This window comes from Typopeltis vanoorti, chromosome 21, assembly GCF_054136105.1.
Source record: "Typopeltis vanoorti isolate ZY-2024b chromosome 21, IOZ_Tvanoo_1.0, whole genome shotgun sequence".
NCBI lineage: Eukaryota > Metazoa > Arthropoda > Arachnida > Uropygi > Thelyphonidae > Typopeltis > Typopeltis vanoorti.
Genome location: NC_143569.1, coordinates 33,154,505 through 33,173,684, shown reverse-complemented (window position 1 = coordinate 33,173,684; position 19,180 = coordinate 33,154,505). Strand labels below are relative to the sequence as shown.

The 19,180-nt window shown below is 36.2% G+C and overlaps 1 protein-coding gene across 3 annotated transcripts in view; it reads left to right on the top strand.

Annotated features, from left to right (window-relative positions):
- The window catches only part of Asap (ArfGAP domain of ASAP), a 718,739-nt gene that overhangs the window by 427,004 nt on the left and 272,555 nt on the right, over nucleotides 1-19,180 (top strand). For all 3 annotated transcript variants that reach the window (XM_090411444.1, XM_090411445.1, XM_090411443.1), the window contains exon 20: nucleotides 17,857-18,040. In XM_090411444.1, coding sequence (XP_090267570.1) covers nucleotides 17,857-18,040 — 184 coding nt within the window. The remainder of the gene's footprint in view (nucleotides 1-17,856; nucleotides 18,041-19,180) is intronic.

Sequence of the window (19,180 nt, the reverse complement as noted above, 5' to 3'; positions counted from 1 at the left end):
AAAATACGAGGCCGACAGATAAAAAAGTTTGAAAAATTAAAAAAGAACTCTACCGTCTTTCCAAAACCTGCTACCAGCATGGTAATCAACCTTTCTTCAGTCACCCTGAAGTCTGAAGCACTCAACGCAATGGCACGTGGACACAACTTCGCCATTGCTCCCAATAAAATACCTAGTGAGGATATTATGATCCAGATCGAGTGCGGAATCCGCCACCTTCCACATCAAGTCGCCAACAATGTAAGACTGGATGCAGCCTGTGTCCTTTCCAAAGCAAGACCACCAAAAACCAACATATCAAACAAGGAATATAAAGCTCTACAGGAAATGAAGAATAATAAAGAATTAGTTATCACCAAAGCGGATAAGGGAAATGCAACTGTATTACTTAACCAAAAGGACTACACAGGTAAGCTGAATGCTCTTCTATTAGATCGGGCCACTTACCTCCCTATCAATTACAATCCCACCAACTCTCACATTATAAAACTTCACAGGCTCCTTAAGAGAGTCACTTCTTGGCCTGTAGAAGTTACCAACAGATTAAAGCCGTTTAACTCTAACCCCCCCCCCCCCCGTATTTACGGACTCCCAAAAATACACAAAGAAAATGTGCCATTACGTCCCATAGTGGATGGCATTGATACCCTCACATACAAATTAGCTAAACATTTGGCCAAAGAGCTCGCACACTATACTGGCAACACACCATCACACATAAAAAACTCAGCCCATTTCAAAGCCAGCATAGAAAACCTTACACTCCAACATATTGACATAATGGTCAGCTTTGATGTGTCCTCTTTATTTACAAATGTCCCACTCAAGGAAACTTTAGAGCTAATCCAAGCTAAATTTTCTCCCGACATCTCAGCCTTATTTCAGTTCACAATGAACACAGGCTATTTCGTTTGGCAGGGAAAATTCTACAAACAAATAGAGGGGACAGCCATGAGTTCACCACTCTCCCCACCCTTGGCCAATTTCTTTATGGAGACCTTTGAAGAAAAAGCCTTAGCCTCTGCCCCACAAAAACCAACCATATGGCTTCGCTACGTTGATGATGTGTTTGCTATTTGGCCACATGGCTCTGAAACACTTCTCTCCTTCTTAACACACTTAAACAACCAACACCCCAGAATCAAATTCACTCTGGAAAAAGAGGAAAACAACAGCCTCCCTTTCCTAGACACACTAGTCACTCGCCATCCTAATGGATCCTTGGTTTTCTCAGTTTACAGAAAACCCGCCCATACAGTCAGATACATTCACCAACAATCCCCCCCCCCTCACAACAATATGGAGTAGTGAAAACACTATACAACAGGGCTAAACTAATCTGTTCAAACGACTTGGCCCTAAACACTGAACTAAATCACATCCTCAACACTTTCTCAGCCAATGGCTACCCCCCCAAAAAAATCCAAAAAATATTAGAACCTACAAACCACAGATCCCCTCCCTCCCCCCACAACAAGGATTACTCTAAATCCATCACCATTCCCTACATCTGAGGCACTTCGGAAAAGATTACCAAAATCTTAAAAAAACATGACCTGAACTCCTGTTACAAACCTTAACAGAAAATTAGCATCCCTTATCCGCTCCACTAAAGACCAACCACTTTCCCTAGACCTACCTGGTGTTTACCAGGTCCCTTGCAGTTGTAAACTGTCTTACTTTGGCCAAACAGGCAGGACAGCGAATATCAGAATTTTGGAACACAAGGACCACATCCGTTTTCACAAATACAGTCACTCTGGGCTTGCGGACCATGCTCTGGATACACGCCACAGAATACGGTGGAAGAAAGCTACAGTGATACACCGTAGCAAATACAAATTTGAAAGACTCTTTATGGAATCAGCCTCAGCCCTGAGAAATTCTCCAAACCTCAACAAATTTGGGTGTATGCGACTGCCCCAAATTTGGGAGGCCTACATCTGCAGACCTTCAGCCCAACGGCCAAGAACACCTACTTAGCCCGCTAGAGGGCACCATCAGGACTGTTAGGAGAACAATAGCTTCATCTTTTCATTCCCAGTTTCTGTGTTGTAGTGCCTACGTGCATGTAACTTTTTTGTAAGTTCCTTTAGAAAATGGCAATGTGACATTGCCGAAATATCGGAAAATATTTATTAAAGTTTAATTTAATTTATATTCTTAACTACGTTGTTCTATTCCTTAAGTGTTTTAATAATGCATAACCAACGTATAAGCCTGTCTATGAGAGTCTTTCTTTGCATAAACATATTACAAATATTGCCTCCTTTGCATCCAAGAAATAAGCTTTTCTCTTTTAATTCAAGGTATTGCTTTACCTCTGAACAACTCTTAACTCTACATAAATTGCAAATACATCCAACTAAATATTCTCCTCACATATGGAGCAGTGTCCCTAAGAGTTCCCTAAAATTTCTTGATTCCTTGCAAAGTCTGCAGTTAGATTAATGGCATGTCTCTCACCAGTGCATTAGATTCTCTTTTCTGCATAAGTTCAGCTTCTGCTGCTTGCATATTCTACAAATATTTCCTAAGGTCATTGTTCATCACAGTTGGCATAAGTTATTTTTGTTCTCCTCTAAATCTCTTAGAAGAGAGTGAAAATAACTCATGCCAGTTATTTTCACTTGCTTCTGATTTGTTCAAACTACATTTTGAACAACTCTCAGAGGGACCCTGTAACCCCCTAGAGAGCGCATCCCCTGGGTGGCAGATAGGGGGAGCCCACCATGTACATGTGTGTATATGTATATATGGTGGGGTGGTCCGAATATACTGAATAAGGACTCGTGGACCAACAGGGCCATAATCTTGATTGTAAAGGAAGTGGCACTCCCATGGACCTCTAGCTGGATATATCCTCTTCTTCTTCTACTTTGAGGAAGAACCTCTAACTTTAATCTTTCCTATAAGGCCTATTAACCAACTCTTTTTATTTTATGACCCTTATGCTATTAGAATACTCGAGGGCCATGTGGTGTTTTCATTTCTGGGCTTACAACTATGCCCCCTCTATAAACCTTTACTATAATTCTACTCTATTCTCCTATAATTTACTCTTTCTCCTTCAATATACCCTATTCCTCCTATGGGTTTAAATTTAGAAGAAGGCTAGTTCAGAAGCCTTAAGGTAGCAGCCTTACCACTGAACTATCCATCGTCAGTCTAGTCACCTTACATGGAGAACATAATTCTACTTTTAAGTTGACAGAAAAAGATAATTGGAATGAATCTATGGAAAATGACCCTGGAATGGAAAAGGTAAAACAAAATATAATACATATAGCAAACTGGAATGTAAGAGGAATAGCATATAAAGAAATGGAATTAGACCAAATATTAAATGAAGGAAATTTTAAAATAGCAGTAATCACTGAAACAAAAAAGAAATTAAAAGGAACAATGAGAACTGAAAATTTTAATGTGATATACAGTGGAGTTGACAGAGACCAAAGAGCACAAGCAGGAGTCATGATTTGGATTCATAACTCCCTTTCAAAACTGTTAAAACATTATAAATTATGGAATGAAAGAATAATAGAAGCTAGAATAAAAATAGAGGTTATTTAACAATAATTGGTTTATATGCCCCAGAAGAAGGAAGAGAATAATATAATATTAAATTTTATAAGCAGCTACAAAATATATATAATAATATAAATAAAAATGATTATGTAATTTTAGCAGGAGACTTAAATGCAAGAATTGAAAACATGAAAATTAATAATAATATAGGAATATATGGAGAACATACTCTAAACAGGAATTGGTAAAAAATTGATTGACTTTGTAGTTTATAATAACCTAAAAATAATGAATTCTTTCTATAAACATGAAGCAATACATAAATATACTTGGGCAGCAAGAGAATGGAAATCAATATTAAATTATTTATTTTGTCTTAAATGAAAAGACATCAAAGTTTTCGTTAGATGTTAGAGTTCACAGAGGATGTGAAATAAGCAGTGAACACGTCCTCGTTAAAATAAAATTAAGATTACCGCCTAAATGGCTACAAGTAACAAGAACAGAAAGAAAATTTAAAACATTTGTTTATAATACTAGACTATTAAATGACACAAATATACACTGGCTATATGAACAAAGAATTAACCAATATCTAGATAAAATAAAACAAAATGAAGAAATAGAAATAGAATGGCTTAATATAAAAACGATACTAAATGCAGCACAAATGAAAGCTTAGAAAAGACTGAAAAATTCAATAAAAGAAAAAAACTGAAGATATGGGATGATACAATCGAAGAAATAATCAAAATGAAAAAAGAAGCCTATCATAAATGGTTAAGCAGTACAAGATTAGAAGATGAAATAGAATATAAAAGAATAAGAGCCATATCTAAAAGAGAAGTCAGAAAAAGACACACAGAATCAAATTTGTTTCTAATTTAGAACATGATTTATATAAAATAAGACCCAATGTATATAAGATTTTGAAGTGCCTAAATGCAGATACTAAAGAAAACATAAAATTAAACACTGAATTGAAATTAGAAGAATTTCTACACAGATTTGTGGACAGATAAATATTTTAAAAAAGACAATTGGCAAACACTTAATGAAAATGAAATGGAAATACTAAAGAAGAATTAGAAATCAGCCTGAAAGAAACAAGAAACGGAAAATCACCTGGAGAAGATAATCTAGGTTCGGAACTGTATAAATATGCAGCAACAAGATTCAAAGAAAGACTCCTATTATTTTTAAATAAAATTTATACAACTGGTAACCCCTCAATAGAATGGAAAAAAGAAATTGTGATTCCTGTCTTTAAAAAAAGTAATAGAGATGACCCTAAAAACTATAGCGGTATAAGCATACTAAATTCCTGTTCCAAAATATATAGCAGAATTTTAAATACCAAACTAATGGAATATTCAGAAAACTTTATTTTAGAAGTACAGAATGGGTTTAGAAAAGGACGATCATGTATAGACCCAGCCTAAAATTAATAATAGAGAAAAGAAGAGAATATAATTTAGAAACACATATTGCATTTATTGACTTTGAAAAAGCATTTGATAAATTTAAAAGAAGAATTTTATTTAACATATTAAATGAAAGACAAATACCAAATAATATCCTAAAAGCTATCATAAGTATATATGAAAATAATCAAATACAAATAAGATTAAATCATGAGCTATTATATATACGAGAGAGATAAACCAAGGGGTCCAACTGCGATGTCCCCTCTCAGCAACTCGTTTTAATATATACCTAAATGAAATAATAAAATGGAATAAAAATATTTATCAAGGTATTAAACTTTTTCCTTCTGTGAACTTAAACACTCTTCTTTTTGCCAATGACCAAATAATAATTACAAATTCTGAAGATAACTTACAGAAAGCTATTTTAGATCTAAATAAGATAGCCAAAGATTATGGTATGATAATATCAACAGAAAAATCAAAAACTATGGCCTTTAAAAGACAAGATCCAGCAAGAACTAAGATAGTAATAGATAACAAGATCTTAGGATGTATGATCACATATGAAAATGAAAAAGATATAAATGTAAAAATTGCAAAAAATTTTAAAAAATGGGTGTAATTAACTCTATATTAAACCAAACCTAGTTCAAAAACAAACCAGACTAAAAGTATACAATACATTTGCCCTACTAGTCTTATTGTATAGAAGTGAAATCTGGACAATAAAACAAAAAGACAAACGAAGATTAATAACAGCAGAAATGAAGTTTATGAGAAAAACTGCGAAGTATACCCTGCTTGATCACAAAAGAAACAAAGAAATTATGAAAGAATTAAACAAAGAATCAGTAATAGAAAAAATGAAAAAATATGAACATAAATGGATTCTTTGAACACGTTCAAAGAATGAAAATAGAAAGCCAAAACAAGCCTTAAAGTACAAACCATTAGGGAAAAGAAAACCAGGACGTCCTCTTAAAAGATTCAACGATGACTTTTAATGCCGGAACAGACCACGCTAACCCTAAATCTTTGATATGCATGATGACGACATCTTGAACAATTCCTTCTGCTAAGCGGTACTTGTTAATGCTACTCAGCCAAATATTATCAAATGTAACTGTACACACACACAAAAAAAAAACTATTGTTCATAACATCATAGCAGTTTTAATCTATTTATTTGAATTTTTCATTATTATTTATTCTGCATGGAAGATGGTCTGTGATACACAAACAAGATATCTGTATTTTGCAGTATAATCTTATTAACATATCTTTACTGCAGTTATGTTTATCATATTTAAATAGATTTACACAGTTGCTTTCCATCAGAAAAGATGCTTATAAAAGTAAGTGGTCAGTTAATAATAGGGCAGTAGTTCAATGCAACCCTTTCAAAAACTTTTAAGGTACATGCATTTATATATATATATATATATATACACTGCTTGGAATATTACAGTGTTGATTGTAATACTACTGTACATGTATTTATATATATATATATATACATACATACATACATACATACACACACACACACACTGCTTGGAAAGAAGTCAGTAGACACCCCCCCCCAATGAGCAAGGTACATCATACTATGTGACATGTTTGTAGCCAGTATAAATTGGAGGAATATTATCCTTCCAAGTCATTGCAACTGTTTCCAGATGAAATAGCTATGAGAAGGGAACTGATCATTTGTGATAGGATGCCATGTTGCATGCCTATCTGTTCAGCAAATTGTTGACAAATTGGACTGTTCCAGATTAACAATCAGTGATGCCATGCTGAAATTATTAAGAGAGACCTCCAGGGAGTTAGAGGCTCATCAAGGGAGGCCACATGCTACAAACACACCAGCTATTATACTTATTCTTGAATTCATTCACGCTGCTTGCACTCGCATCCGATGGCAATCCATTTTAATCATGCAGCACCCTCAGAAAGAGAAATCTAGTCCTCACCTCTTCTTAGCTGCCTTCACTTAGCTTTCAAGGATGCCCACTCGTCTTTTCCCCATCCTCCATAAATTGAAAAATTCCATCAATTTTAATCTTATATGACCCTTTCAGAAGTTTATAAGTCTCAATCATATCACTCCTCTTTCTCCTGTTTGCTAGTGTCTGCAGCCTACAAATTCTCAATCTGTCTTCATAATCAGTATTCCGCAATCCCGATATCATTTTTAACACTCTATTTTGTACTCTCTCCAATATATATCAGAATCACAACTGACCAGACCTGCACACAATAGTCTAAGTGAGGTCTTATCAAGGCCTTGTAAAGAGGCAAAATAACATCCTTATCTTTACATATGAACGTTTGTTTCAGCATTGCAATTATCATTTGAGTTGTATTTGCTTCAACTTCCTATCTATTAACACTCCATGATCCCTAGCCTCGTTAGTTTCTTCTAGCCTAATTCCACCAATATAATATGACATTGAATATCTAATCACACTGAAGTGAATGACTTGACATTTATTGATATTGAACTGACACCAGCCAGCCTGGTTGGCAGAGTGGTTAGAATGTCCACTCTCAGCCAAGAGGCTGCGGGGTTCGAATTCCGCCGTAGGCATGGATGTTTGTGATTGTCCTACAAACTTTGTGTGTGGAAAGGGAATCTGTGACCCTTCCACTTATTCTAGCAGAAGACATCTTCCAAACCATGTGAGATACAGCAGTGACCATATGGCGTCTACAGATGTCAAATGTGTGTGTGGGGGGGGGGAAACTGACACCCATTTTCCCATGCCCACAATTCCAGCCTGTTCAAATCATTCTGCAAGTACTGCATATCAGCAGCATTCTTGATTACATTACCTATCTTTGCATCATCAGCAAATAACTGTATATCACTTGTCAAATCCTTCCTGATATCATGAACGTATAGACCATAGGTTGCCAAACTTTTTCGGGCCACTGCCCACTTTGTAAGACATAAATTTTGTAACGCCCCCCCCCCCCCTCATAACAGTTTCAATAAAACCATATTTCAAATATTTGAGATAGAATAAAACCATATTTCAAATACTCAGTACTGTACTGTCGACATTCTTATATTCAGACATAATGAAGTAATAAAATTAGCAAAAATATTCACAAAATAAAAGATTTAATTTACACTTTGTATGACTCCACTTATCTATCATACTTTCGACTGATGATTGTTGGCAAAGCACACAAAAAATAATGAAACTTATTCCTAAACCACTGATATATATAGATTTCAAATCTAGCCCGAATCGACTTGCATACAATGATTTGTCTGCGATACCATCGTACTCGTGCTTTGAACAAGTCACTGCAAGCACCCATATTCCTGTCAAAACATGCTGAATTGAGTGAATTACTTACGTAATAGTTGACCGACATACTACTAGTTAAGACTGGTCTGCTGCGTGGATAGACTAAAGCCTGTATGGCACGATCAATTTTTACAATAGCAAAAAATGAATAAATTTTTTTTTTAAGTATATTATTATTATTATTATTATTTAACACCTCCAGGGAGTCCAAAGACTAATCGAGGGAGAGTGTGCCAACAGCATTGAACGATTGGAACCCTTCCAACTACTAACTGTGCTCAAACTTACTTAACTGTCATTAGTAGCAGAGGCTCTATATAAAAAATAGAAGTTAAAATATCTTGTATGACACGTTCAATTTTCTCATTGACATAGAAAATTGACATCTATTTCTATCTGACATGGTAAATTTTCAAATGATTAAATAATTGAAATAGAAAATTGATAAAAAAAATTGATCGTGTAAGACGGGCATAAGATGAATTAAAATGCAATTGAATTTTAAATGATTATCTAATCGCAAAATCATGAAAATAATTAATTTTTAAATATATTATTAATTTCCTCTATAAAGAGCCATTGACCCCTAGACCACCTGAACGCCCCCAAATGCTTCTGATCCCACTATAGCCCCCCCCCCCCCCTAGAAGGCTTCAACGCCCACTGGGGGCAGTACTGCCCACTTTGGGAACCTATGGTATAGACTGAATAACAGTGAACCAAGCACTGATCCTTGTGGTACCACTTGATAATTTAAATCTCGTAGACTCACATCCCCCGTAGACCACTTTTTTCATATTTGTCATTCAGCCATCCTCTTATCCAGCGTAAGTTCTGTAACCCAAATTCATTTTCTCCAATTTATTCAGCAGTCTTCCATACTGTATTCTGTCAAATGCCTTAGCAAAATCCAAAATTATCATGGTATATCCATTCCCCTTGTCTAGTTCAGTGGTAGCATTGTTATAGAATGTGAGCAAGTTACTAAAACATGACCTTCCTTTAGTAAACCCATGTTGTTCATTACAAAATAGAGATTCACTGTCAACCCATTTCTGAATGCGAGCCTTAACCAGTTTTTCCAAAATCTTCACCACTCCTGAGATACTAATTGGTCGATAATTGGATACATCGGTTTTTGCACCACCATTGTGCAATGGAATTACCATACATTCCTTCCATTACTGTGGAATTTTTCCTGTTCTGAGACTCATATTAAACAGCCTGGTTCAAAGGAATGGCCAGTTCATATAAAATGAAGGTGTAGGGAGCAGTGGCACACTCAGGATTTAATCTTGGGAGGGGGAGGCGAGTTGAGTAGACGATTTCAGAATACATACTACTCATTGCATACGAGCTATGACTGAGCATCTTCAGTGATCGCTAGTACATGATACTCGTGATCTTCTCTGGCCCAGCTCGGGCAAACAAGTAACACCCGAGCACTACTTCGCTCGCCTTGTGTTCACAGCGGCCAGGATTCTCGAGAGCTATAGGGTATTCCCAGATTATGTGACCGCTAATTCATAAGCAGCTTAGAAATAGAAGACACGACACAATATACATAAATTTTAAAAAATAATGAATTTTAATTAGGAAAAGATTTTTGGAAATTTTTCTAGTGTTTTTTTTTCCTTTTTCTTTTGGAGAGGGACCAGGGCCCCTTGGCCCTCTCCCTGGGTGCACCAATGGCAGGGAGTCAAGTGCAAGTGCTACCTGCAGTGAATGATCCATCACAATCGCCAAAAATGACTATAGGGTTCTACAAAGAATAATATGCAAAATTCACCATTCGTTTACTGACACATTGAATGCAGAGTTCCAGGCATCAACTGGAACACAAATACAAAACCATTCAGAACCAACGCTTACAGCATGAGTTTTCATGTAGAACTGTAATATGCAAGCCCACATTATCTGAACCAACATGCAGCATCGTCTTTAGTGGTGCAAAGAGCACGTACAGTGGGACATGGAAGCTTGGAAAGCTGTGTTATGGATTGGTGAATCATGCTACACCCTCTACTGAGCTGATGGAAGGGTGTGGTGGATACCTGGTGAACATCTTACCACAGTGTAACCTCAACTATAAAATTTGGAAGTGGCAGTTTTGATAGTATGGTTGTGTTTTTCTTGGTCTGGCCTCAAACTGCTGTTTTTGGTGCCATGAACACTGAACTCCAAGAAGTATCTGAACATTCTGGAAAATAATGCACTGTGTCTGGCTGCTGTTGTACCTGCATGGTTTGTGAACATGAATGTCGCCAGACTTGACTGCCCTCCACAGAGCCCTGATCTCAACCCTATTGAACATCTGTGGGATGAACTGGAGCATTGGATCAGAACCTCGTTACATGTCTACAGGAAGAATGGTCCAAAATTCTCATTGATTGCTATCATATTCTTGTGTGAAGTATGCTCAAAGGATTGCTGCAGTCATTGCAGTGAAAGGAGGGTCCTACATTGTGTTAAGGTGGGTGCTATGGCTATTTGTTCCTCACATTATGGTGGTGGTTGACTTCTTTCCAAGCAGTTTATATACATAGAAATTGTGTGTGTACATACATATGTACGTACAGTTATGTGGAGGTATACAGAATAAAATGTTTAGTAGGATGTTGCTGTAGACCTCATAATGTGAAAAGCAGAGGGATTTGTATTTGTAGATGCAATTGTTTAGGCAAATTGGTCTGACTTATAAGAAAAGTATGATCAATGTAGTCTATTTCATTTATGGTAATATGGTAATACACTGGATTTAAGAGACAGTATCTGATATCAAAAAGAATGAATTTCATGAGTTTTTGAGGGACAACCATCTTAAGCAATCTGTAACAGAGGCTACACATCAATCAAGAGTCTTTGATTTGATTATCTCATCAGAAAATACTGTTGTAAATGAAGTGTCATACCTTCCTCCAGTTGATGATGTGACCATGAAGTGATCACTTCAGTAGTAGTCAGCGATATCAGTACTTTTGCAAGAAAGGATTATATGTGGAACTATGAGGCTGGTGATTATGACAAATTCCTAATCCTCTGAATATCAGCTTGTAGTGATATCATGGAATGAGGAATTGGATGGGGAGGAAAGCAGTGCTACTTGGCCCCTACTCAGCAACTATCGGATAGAATGACTGAGAGTATTCCAAAGATCAGGTGATTAAATAAGGTAGGTGTAAAATGGATGACTGAAGAGATGAAGCATGCAATCTGGAAGAAAAAAGGCATTAGAGGCAGCACAAGATGAGTGGCAATAATCGTTTACATGAGGAATACAAAGAGTAAGCAAAGGAAGTTGACTGGCTAGGTAGTGAAAGTGTAGCAACTACTGAGTGAGGCTGAAAGAAATCCTAGGAAGTTTTTTTTTTGATATGTGACTAGTAAAAAAAAGAATGATTATGGGGGATGTGTTAGTCACCTCAGTGATAATGGGAAAATAAACACTTAGGAGGATATAGTAGAGGTGTAAAATAAGTTGATTAAATCATTTAATCCATGTGATTGTAACATAATGCAGAACTTAAGAACAGTAGGAATGGGGAGGATCCAATGATGGTCAGTGAGCAGGAGGCATATGAGGAATTGAGTCAACAAAGTCATGGGACTTGATGGTATGTCACCATGTGTCTTAAGGAAATGTTTTGGGAAGTTAACAGCTTTAACTACCTTTTTAACATGAATCTTAGATTGACCAAAGTTCCAAAGGAGTCGGATGATGGCAAAATTATTCCCCTTCATAAAAGTGGTGATAAGAGTAAGGTTTTGAATTATAGGTTCAAAGTCTTAGCTTGTATGGAGTTGTGGTAAAGGTGTTGGAGAAGTTAGTGAGGACAAGGATTCAGAACTAGGTTGACAGCAGCAGAATTCTCTTTAATGGACTGCATTGGTTTGCTAAAGGAAGATCATGTTTGGGCAGTCTGTTTACTTCTTATAACAAGGTGACCAGTACATTGGAAAAGAGGATGCATATACAGTAGTATATTTAGATTTTGTAAAGGCATTCAACTGATTGCTGCATGACAAACTAGTAGCTAAACTGGAACAGATGGGGTCGATAGTAGATTAGTGTGTTGAATTGGAGATTGGTTGTCTGATGGGTATCAGCAGGTTGTGTATGGGGGGGAAGTGATATCCCAGAAGATATCACTAGTAGTGTGCCCCAGAGATCTGTTTTCAGGCTATTGTTTAATTTCTATGTAAAAACATTACAAAGGGCTTAAATGGTGATACAATAGTTTGCAGATGCAAAGTTGGGAAGAGTTATGAGAAGTAGAGCAGATAGATCTTTGCAAGAACACCTAAATACACTCTCTGAATGGGTGAGTGTGTAGGGATGTTAGTTTAATGTAGCAAAGTGTAAGGTCTTAAAATTTAGGGAAGCAAAGATGGGATGCAGAGTATAGGATTGATGGTGGATAGGGACATAAAATTTCATGGACATTTTGCTAAAATTGTGAGGAGATCCCAGCAGAAGATGGAAATGATGTGGAGAACACCGACTTGTAGAGTGAGGATATTATGGTTCAATTTACAATGCTTTGATTATTATTATTATTCAGGCCTCATGGAGTCAAAAGACTCATCATGGGAGGGCCTTTCTAAGAAACACAAGTCTATCAAGACTCGTCGAGGGAGGTCCCTCCTAGGAAACACAGTCTATCATACCACTCCTTAAATGCATTGACCGTTCTCGCTCTCACCACTCTATCAGGCAATGCATTCCATGATTCAACCACCCTCAACGCAAAGAAACCACTCCTCACCCTGTTTCTCAGTTTTGTTTTGTAACTTCCAGGGATGGCCCCCTTGTCATGACTCCTTCCCGCTGTTCAACCAAGTGAAAGAACTCCCCAGTGTCAACCCTGTAACCACCTCTCAACAGTTTAAAAGTCTCAATCATATCACCTCTCCTTCTATCTGCCAAACTGTGCACTCCACATTCCCTTAACCGATCCTTATAACCAAAATTGTACAGTCCTGAAACCATCTTCTTTGTCATCCGTCTTTGTACCCTTTCCACAGTTAATTTATCCCCTTCAAATCCTGGGGACCAAATCTGAGAACAATAGTCTAAGTGTGGTCTGATCAGAGACTTATACAACGAAATGATAACCCTTTTATCTCCGCAGGTCAGTGTCCTTATCATAATTGCAGCAATCCTCTGTGTTACCTTCACCACCTTTGCAATATGTCCCCTAAATTTCAGGTTTCTATCAATCATCAACCCTAGATCTCTTGTCTCCCCTACTTCCTCCAGTATAACTTCTCCCATAGAGTATGTAGCATTCCATCGATGTTTCCCAAACCTCAAGACCTTACATTTTGCTGCATTAAACCAACATTCCCTTTCATTTGCCCATCTATCTAGCTTATTCAAATCCTCTTGCAGGGCTACCACATCTGCACTATTACTAATAACTCTTCCCATCACATCATCCGCAAACAACTGAATATCCCCTTGCAATCCACGGACAGTGTCATTGATATAAAGGTTAAACAATATAGGTCCCAGTACTGAGACCTGTGGAACTCCACTTGTAACCTTCTGCCTCTTTGATATTGCTCCACCATACATAACTCTCTTATACCTATCGGACAGCCAATCCTGAATCCAGTTGACCAATCTGACATCCAGACCCATGTGCTGCAACTTAAATATCAGCTTATCATGTGGCACCCTGTCAAATGCCTTTGCTAAGTCTAGGAAAATGACAGATATGTCTTTCCCTCATCTAATGCTCTTGTAACGTTATTATAAAAGGCTAGCATATTGCTAAAACAAGAGCACCCCTTCACAAATCCATGTTTACTCTCACAGATAACATTATCCTCATCTGTCCAATGCTGTATACAGTCCCTCACTATTTTCTCCAAGATATTACTAACTACTGATGACACACAAACTGGTCTATAATTAGACACTTCCAGTCTGCTACTGCCCTTATGCAATGGCACTATCTTGCCTTCCTTCCTTCCATTCCATGGGCACCTTTTCTGCAACCAGACTGTCATTGAAAAGCCAAGTCAAAGGCACTGTCAGTTCCCTAGCACATTCTCTCAAAACTCGTGAAATACCATCAAGTCCCACAGCTTTACTGACATCAAGCGTACTCGATATTTGGAACACACTCTCCTTCTGCACCTCTAATTCATATGCAGCCTTGATAAGGCTGATGTGGATTACTGTAAACACATTTGGTTGCCTAGTTTTCAAGAAGTAATGAATTGTTGGAGAGGGTTAGAGATGATAGTCTGTTTTTTATCTCTGCGATGATTAGTATGAGAACAGATTGAGAGAATTCAAATTGCTGAGCCTAGTGGATAGATGGGAGAGGGGTAGACATGATCAAGATGTGTAAATTCGTAAGAGACAATTACTAGATTAATGCGGATAAGATTTTCATAAAATATCTGGAGACGGGGGAGAACATGAGGTATTCCCTGGAAGCTGTATAAGGAGAGGTGAGGTAGATGTTTTGAATGCAGAGTGGTATGTGATTGAAACACATCACCTAGTATGGTGAATGTAGAGACAGTGAATGCATTTACCTCTAGGTATGATGTGCTGCACCTGTGAGCACTGGACCTCCCACGATGAGTCATTTGACTTCATAGAGGTTTGATGATAATATACATATTTAAATACATGTGTATATATTTATATATATATTTTTTCATGTTTTCTATCAATTTTCACAGATTTTATGTGATAGAAAGCAATAAACATTTATATTCACTTGAATAGAATTATATCAAAAGAAAAATAAAATACTCAAGCCAGCATATCGATCCGAGATTTAAGTTAGAAATAAACATTGTCTAAGAATAGTGACTTCTGATATGTGATTTCTTAGGAAAATCAGGGAAGTGAACCAATGGGTTGAATGGCTGTATCACATTAAAAATGTACCTGCATACCAATCAAGATTCTATGGCAATGTAAACAGAATGTGAGACTGGCAAAATTGAGAATGGATAAGCCCGAGGAAGGTTGAATTGTGGATGAACAGATACAGTAAAAAGTGTTTTCAGATCCAAAGTTGTTCATGTCAGATCTGATGATTAATACATACACCAATTAGTCCGAAAACTGGTAATAAGTTGGTAATGTGCATAACAGGAAATATGACAGATATAACATTAATAAATAAAAACATGGAAGGGAAATAATAGGTTTTATTTTCAACAGAATATTCAGTTGTTTTATGGCTATTATCAGTGTTATTTATGGATAAAAAGGGAAGAAAATAACAATTTAAAAAATGAGATTCTTATGCCAAATCATAAAGTAACAAGCATGAGAACTAATAAATTTAGTTTAATCCTTTATCCAAGTGTGAGCAAACAAAGTTTGCACCTGAAAGTATCTTCAGGACTGGGGTAAGGTGGTTTTTAAGCATGAGAATTCACTTTAAATATTAGTCAAAAAAAAAAAAAATTGTATAAATAAAAACAAAGTAATCTGCATAGAAGAATGTGAAATATACATCTGTAATCATGACTATGATTAATCAAGCCTTATAACAAATTAATATTTTTAATCTACACTCTAATGGTAGAAAGTAGAACTCTCCTTATATTTGTAAGATACATGTTTTATTTTTTCATTTGTCATTCTGTTCTCTTTTTTAACCCTATCTTACATTGATAATGGTCATGAGATATGATCAGAAATTCTTTAATAATAAACTTTTATTATTAAAAGTTTATTATTTATTTATTTCTTATTTTTATTTGTCTAATAACAGGAAATAATAGAATTATTTTACCATTTCCAACATTGAAATGGTCCATTAAATAAAAAAAATAAGTTATGTTGTGCTTTTTTCCCCCATCATTATAATTTTCAGACATAGATATCAATACATGCCAAACAAGCGTTTGGCATGTATTGATTCAAATTGTTTATTTAGCCATCATGGAATATTTTTTCCTTAAACTGAAAGGGCCTTCCATAGCTTAGCTGATGTCAGTGATGAGTTATGGATGAAACGACTAGGTTTGAATTCCATCTTGGATTCTATGCAGATGGAGTGGTGGTGGGGGGGGAGGATAGAGGTGAGTGACCAAAATTGTTGCAGATCTCTGGAATTCTCTATAAGGGCAGATTGAAGACTTATGGATTACAGACTAGTGAATAAATAAAAAAAGAGGAGACATATTAGATAAATGGTATTAAAAGAGTTTTATAAGATTAAAACTGAAGACTTTTTTTTTCTTCCCCAGTAGATAACAGGAAGGGGAGAAAACAAGAGTTCCTTCTTGGAAATTGTCTAAAATTGCAGTTAACAAAGGTGTTAGAATGAGATTTTGCTTAGAAAGTGGTGAATGGCTGCAATAGAGGAGATTTTTGTATATAGCTCTTGTTCACAAAAGGTTGTCAACCTATAATAAACCTATGGATGGGCTAAATTTTTTGTTATTTTTTTTTTATCAATTTTTATTTATTTTTAACATTTTTTACATAGGTTGTTATTGATTTGTCAGTGAATGAGTTCAAGGAGCAGTATGATTGCTTATGTGAATAATGGTTAGTGTGGACTCCATGGAGATGCATGAGAAAACAGTGATAGCAGGCACACTGACCTTAGTTTTGCTTTGCCTGCAATTCAAAACAACCATAGTCACTTCACAAGATTGGTATGAAAAGTGATATTATAGCGATAATCAAATTTTGCATACTGCAAATGTATTGCAATGACCAAACAATTTAGTTAATAGATTGTTTGGACAAAGTTGAATAAGGAAAAAAGGACATTGAATTTATGTATTGCAATGACCAGTGTATATTTATAACATGTAATAGTGTGTGTATTCAAAAACATTATTAAAATCATGTGTGAGGAAGCTTTTTTTTTATTCATCATCTTATTTCTGTTATCTATATAATTATTTCAGATTACGTAGTTTATTAATTGCATTGACGTGGATGCTACAAGGGTCATTTTAAAACTTTTGCTCTCTTCATATTCAGCCAGTGTGGTGATGCGATTATCTACTGGCCATCACAAGGCTTGTAAGCCAGACCCTTCAGTAAAACCCTTTTGTCCTCCCCCTCCCATAGAGTTCTGTGAACACCTCACATGAAGTCGAGACCCATTTTGATCTTTCTTAAGTTGCAAGAATCACACACACTATAGAAAGTGCTTCACTAACATTGGTGAGGAGTGATTTGCTGTAATAATGCAGCTTATCACAAATGCATGAACAAGAAAAATAAATAAAATAAACATAATAATAAAAGGGTTTGCTGGAAAGAATACCAGACTTGTCCAAACTTTGGACAACCATCGTAAGGCAGAATGAAGATAATATTGATGATGTAAATGTATTATGGTAAATGAATGTTTAGCTTAACAATGGGAAATTAGTGGGCAGAATTTTCAGTTGATTCTCATACATACATATTTACAGATAGATAACTCTGGATTTGTTTTAACCTTTTAAAATGTATTTTGCAATTTGAAACAAAGCACTTTGCACACTAATATATTTAAAATCAATAGTGTTTCCAATTATTTGGCTGTAGATGTATGTTGTGCTAGGGGTAAATAGTGACAATGTTTATTTAACAGTTCCAGTTTAGATAAGCAGACTAAAGATGGATGTACCACTTTACATGTATGTGCATTACACAACCAAATGGAGTGCATGAAACTACTTCTGCGTAGTGGAGCTAATCCTCAAATCGAAAACAGAGAAGGGAAAACTCCTTTGGATATTGCCCGTGAAAAAAATTTTTTCACTTGCATAGAACTGGTAGGTTTTTTAATTATTATTTTGTTAATTTAAAAGGAAATAGTTTTTTTAAAAATCTTAAATAGATTTATTACTAATATTATTATTTTTTTATTATTACCCTAAGACCCTATGGAGTCAGACTCATCTGGGAGGTCATCTTGTCACACACACACACACATAGCTCATCATACTGCACCTTAAGCACACTCAAATTCTCTGCATAAACCACTCTCAGACGAGGCATTCCAATCATTCCCAACTCTGCATGCAAAAACTGCTTCTCACACCTTCCAGGGATGACCTCTGGTTCTTCCCTGATCTCTCTCTCACCATTTTATATAAAACCTCTTCAGCATTTATCCTATAAGAACCCCTTGCTAACTTGTATGTCTCTATCACATCACCCCTCTGCCTCCTATCCACTAAACTCTGTAAATTGCATCTTCTCAACCTTTCCTCATATTTGACATTCCAGAGATCAGAAACTACCTTAGTTAGTCATCTCTGGACCCTTTCCAATATCTCTTCATCCTTTTGAAAAACCAGGTGACCAAATATATGCACAGTAGTCCATGTGTGGCCTAATCAGAGCCTTGTACAGTGGATCAAGAATCTCCAAACTTCTACAAGTCCTTGTCCTCCACATCATTCTCAGAATTCGTGTCTTGTCCTCACAATTTTGGCAATGTGTCCTCTAAATTTTAGATTCTTATCCACTATCACCCCAAGATCTCTTATTTCCTCCACCTCCAACAATATATCCCCACCAAGTATAAATTCTACATCCCATCTTTGTTTCCCTAATGCTAAAACATTACATTTTTCAACATTGAACTGACATCCCCCATTCTAGTGCCCATTCACTCATTCTTTTAAAGTCTTCTTGTAAGGCCACAACATCTGCTCTACTTCTCATAGCTCTTCCTAACATTGCATCATCTGTAAATAACTAAATATCCCAATCCAAATCTTTGCCAATATCATTAACATACAGGTTAAACAGTAATGGATCCTGAGGTACACCACTAGGGATTTTCCTCTAACGGGATATTTCTCTTTATTTCCTCTCCACCATACACAACTTGCTGATACCTATCAGATAGCCTGTCTCTGATCCAGTGCACTAATATAATATCAAACCCCAGCTGTTCTAGTTTG